General features: G+C 45.1%; 1 protein-coding gene across 1 annotated transcript; it reads right to left on the minus strand.

The window, feature by feature from the left end:
- LOC134077954 (GTPase IMAP family member 4-like) lies at positions 1 to 3,543 on the minus strand. The gene is made up of 4 exons (XM_062533588.1): positions 3,362 to 3,543; positions 2,922 to 2,964; positions 2,570 to 2,830; positions 1 to 912 (listed from the first exon to the last, which is right to left on the minus strand). The coding sequence occupies exons 1-4, from the start codon at positions 3,467 to 3,469 to the stop codon at positions 86 to 88; spliced, it is 1,239 nt and encodes a 412-aa protein (XP_062389572.1). The 5' UTR covers positions 3,470 to 3,543; the 3' UTR covers positions 1 to 85.
- Positions 3,544 to 3,875: the final 332 nt, after the last annotated feature.

A 3,875-nucleotide genomic window follows, 5' to 3' on the forward strand; every position in this document is an offset into this window, starting at 1 on the left:
TTCTAAGGATTCTATGCGGTTAAGTCTCTCATAATGATCTGTCCAAATGTGCTCCACATTCCCCTCCTCTTCTTTCTTTCTATGTCTATTTTCTTATTTCCTTCTGCTCTCTTTCCCTGAACTCTTTTTCTCTTCTTCTTTTCTCTTCATCTGCATTCTTTCTCTCTTGTTCCATTTTCTTCTTCATTCTCTCCAGTTGTGCTTCATATTTGGCCTGAAGAGCTTCCTTCTCCATTCGCATGTCCTCCATTTCTCTCATCAGTTCCTTCTCTCTCTCCTTCATCTTCCTCTCCATTTCGTTCTGCTGCTGGAACATCCAACTAGTGTAATAGCCCCCTCCATTGGCTGCCACCATTTTGTTGATTTTATCCAGGAGAGCAGAAACCTGAGTACGGTCGCTGGTGTTGTTGTTAAACACGTGGTATCTGTTACCACATTGTTGAATGAGGTTCCTAATAGGAAATCTAGATTGTCCCAGGAACTGTTCAATGGACTTGTTCCTCAGATCATCTCCTCTTGTGAAGAGCACTATAGCATACTTGATGGAGTTTTCACCAAAAGTGTTTCGAATGAACGTTACTGTCTCTCTGCCCTCTAAAGTAAAACGTCCCAGTGGTATCACCAGGAGGAATGCATGTGGGCCCGGTAGTACCAGCGAAATGCAGTTAGAGATTTCTCTCTGGATCTCCTCATTACTAAGCTCAGTATCAAACAACCCTGGAGTGTCAATCACTCTAATCTGCCTCCCGTTGACTTCAGCTACCTCTCTCTGACACGTGCTAGTAATTGATTCAGCAGATGGTTCAGCCTCAAACACTTCTCTACCTAAGATGGTGTTTCCTGTCGAGCTCTTCCCAACTCCAGTCTTCCCCAGCAGCACTATTCGGAGTTCATCTGGACGCTCTCTTAGATCTGAAACATAATATAATGAGAGATTATATCAGACAGACAAACATTACTCCTCCTCTGCCACCATGAAATGTGGGGTCCCCCAAGGTTCAATCCTTGGCCCCCTCCTTTTCTCTCTCTACATGCTGCCCCTGAGTTGTATCTTTGACAGATATGCCATACAGTACCAGTGCTATGCTGACGATACTCAGATCTACCTCCCAGTTGCCCTCAGACCACATGCACATTAAACAAACTGTATGGCTACTTCAATGACATAACATTGCATTTTGTTTACAACTCAACGATAGCAAAACTGAAGTCATTATATTTGGTCCCCCTTCCTATGTCACCAGCCTCAGCAGTGCTCTTGGTCCCCTCTCTAATAACCTGGGCCCTGTAACTCGAAAAATCAAACGTAACTTTACGTTACGCATGGCTTACGAACTCGTAAATCATAACGATCCGGGTGTAACTGAAACTTGTCGCAAGTCACACGTGAGATGCACGCAACTTAAACTGTAACTCGAAAGAGAAACCACAGTAAATGCTGTAGTAACGAGGGGAATCAGCGTCCGTTTCCCCCTGACATCTTGAAAATGCCGTGCGTCCATGCTAGCCTAATTAATTAACTCTCACTGAGGTAGAGGGATTTAAAAAATATTTTATTCTCAAGCTGACGAACACAACGATACATTCTAGAAAGAAGATTTGGGACGTGAAAACAGAAAAAGTAAACAGCTGGGTGAGGAGCACACAAGACGTGACTACAAAGATCCTTAATTACTGGCGCTTTAACCCTCTCTGGTGAGGCAGGGAACGAATGATTGCTAAAATAACGGAGGCGAAGAGAATGCCAGAGGGCAAGCACGAATGCAAGCGACAGTAGCCGTGATCCTAGGTTGTTCAGACACTTACGACAGCGTTACGTGTGGTATGAAGCAGTCGTAACTTTTGTCTTAAGTTAGGTTACACGTAGACTTGCGAATCATTTGAGTTACACGCCTATCTTTTTACGATAGGCTTAAGATATGCGTAACGTCTAAGAGCAGCTTACGTGTGCTTCGAGTTACAGGGCCCTGCACTCTGTGGTTAGGAATCTTGGTGTTATGCTGGATAGCTCTCTGAATTTTAATAAACAAATCAATAGAATGGCCAGGAGTGTTTTTTTGTATCAACTTAGAATAATATTGAATCTTAAATCCCTTTTATCACAGAATGATCTTGACATTCTTATACATTCTTGTATTACCTCCAGACTTGATTACTGCAATATTTTATACACAGGTCTTACGCAATCCAACATCCACAAATTACAGATGGTCCAGAATGCAGCAGCTTTGGGTCAACTGCGTTGGGTTAACTGTCCTGCCCAAACCTGACTTCTTCCAATGTAAAGCACTTTGGGTCAACTCCTGTTGTATTTAAACATGCTATATAAATAAAAGTGACTTGATTTGACAGACTCTTGCAATAACCAGCCTTGTCTTGTTGCAATCTCCCAATATACTATAGTACACTCCATGGGTGTAGGTCTGGTCACCATTAATATTTTGAGATGACACAATTGCTCCCAGCAATATAATAGCGAACTCCTTTGTGCTATCTGGACTGATTCCTACTACAGTGTGATCTAATGTCAGTTAAACAAACTGTTATTGAAATGATTTATTGATCTCACTTGTGTAGACAAATCTCTCCACACATGTGCTCTGGCGGCCATCTTCTGTGAGGGTGGCCACAGTGAAGTGGTACTTCTGTCCTGGAAGAAGCCCTGTCACCTCCATCTTCAGACCTTCCACTGTGGAGCTGCGCTCTTTCTGGGCTCCTCTCCAGCTCACCCTGTAGCTGTGGGCTCCAGCGCCCTCTGGTGGTGGCCAGCTGACAGTAACTGAGTCTGGTGTCACTGAGGGGAACCGGATCTGTCCAGGTGGAGGAACATCTGGAGACACAGGAGACCATTTAGTTTTCAGCATTTAGTGATTTCCTTATATAATGACAAATGTAATATACATGAACTGTATTCAACATACACTCTTTGTTGATGGATGACTTGTGGTGTGTTCTTTGGGGATCCTGCAGTAACACATAATAATCACTGTGTTAATAAGAGTAATGGATCATATTCACTACAGGGTTCTCCTGCCCAGACTACTGATCTGCACCTGCCCACCTGCCCAGACTACAGTACTGATCTTCACCTGGTCTCTATCCGTGCCCACCTGCCAAGACTACTGATCTGCACCTGGTCTCTATTCGTGCCCACCTGCCCAGACTACTGATCTGCACCTGGTCTCTATCCGTGCCCACCTGCCCAGACTACTGATCTGCACCTGCCCACCTGCCCAGACTACTGATCTGCACCTGGTCTCTATCCGTGCCCACCTGCCCAGACTACTGATCTGCACCTGGTCTCTATCCGTGCCCACCTGTCCAGACTACTGATCTGCACCTGGTCTCTATCCGTGCCCACCTGCCCAGTGGCATCATGCCCGTGTAGCTGGAGGTCCTGCAGCTGGTGTCTCTGCAGGTCTGGATCACAGTAGTGCGGTCTGATGCAGCTCATACAGTAGGAGTCCATGCAGGTCAGGCAGCTCTTCACCGCTGGACTTAGGCAAACATCACACAGCTGCACATCTGATTCACTGCATGGACAGAGATGAAATATGTTGTATTTATGCAACATGACATGACTTGAGTGGGTTCAGGCGGCGCTAGGCTATTTCTAGGGGTGCTGAACCGCTAATTCTAGCCCATGACATGATTTTAGTGATGGAATAGGATGAATGATAACATGCTCAGTTGTAGCCTAAAGTCAACAGCCTATCCGCGATTTCCTGAACAAGTAGTAAGATACACCTCTGATTTGGGCAACGCAAGTTGTCACTGTGAATAAGGTCATGAGAGAGACTGTGTGGACTATTTGGTTGATGGTCCAGATCTCTCAAAGCCTCTACTGATGCTAGTGATGTTTGTCTAGGCGCATT

The sequence above is a fragment of the Sardina pilchardus genome, chromosome 4 (assembly GCF_963854185.1).
Source record: "Sardina pilchardus chromosome 4, fSarPil1.1, whole genome shotgun sequence".
Classification (NCBI taxonomy): domain Eukaryota; kingdom Metazoa; phylum Chordata; class Actinopteri; order Clupeiformes; family Clupeidae; genus Sardina; species Sardina pilchardus.

Bases quoted from the DNA above. Each gene is read 5' to 3' on its own strand.
- LOC134077954 (XM_062533588.1), bottom strand. From the start codon at position 3,469: ATGGACTCCTACTGTATGAGCTGCATCAGACCGCACTACTGTGATCCA. The intron at 2,831-2,921 runs GTATGTTGAATA...CTGTGTCTCCAG, and splicing joins GTCATCCATCAACAAAGAGT to ATGTTCCTCCACCTGGACAG. The intron at 913-2,569 runs GTGAGATCAATA...ATTATGTTTCAG, and splicing joins GGAGAGATTTGTCTACACAA to ATCTAAGAGAGCGTCCAGAT.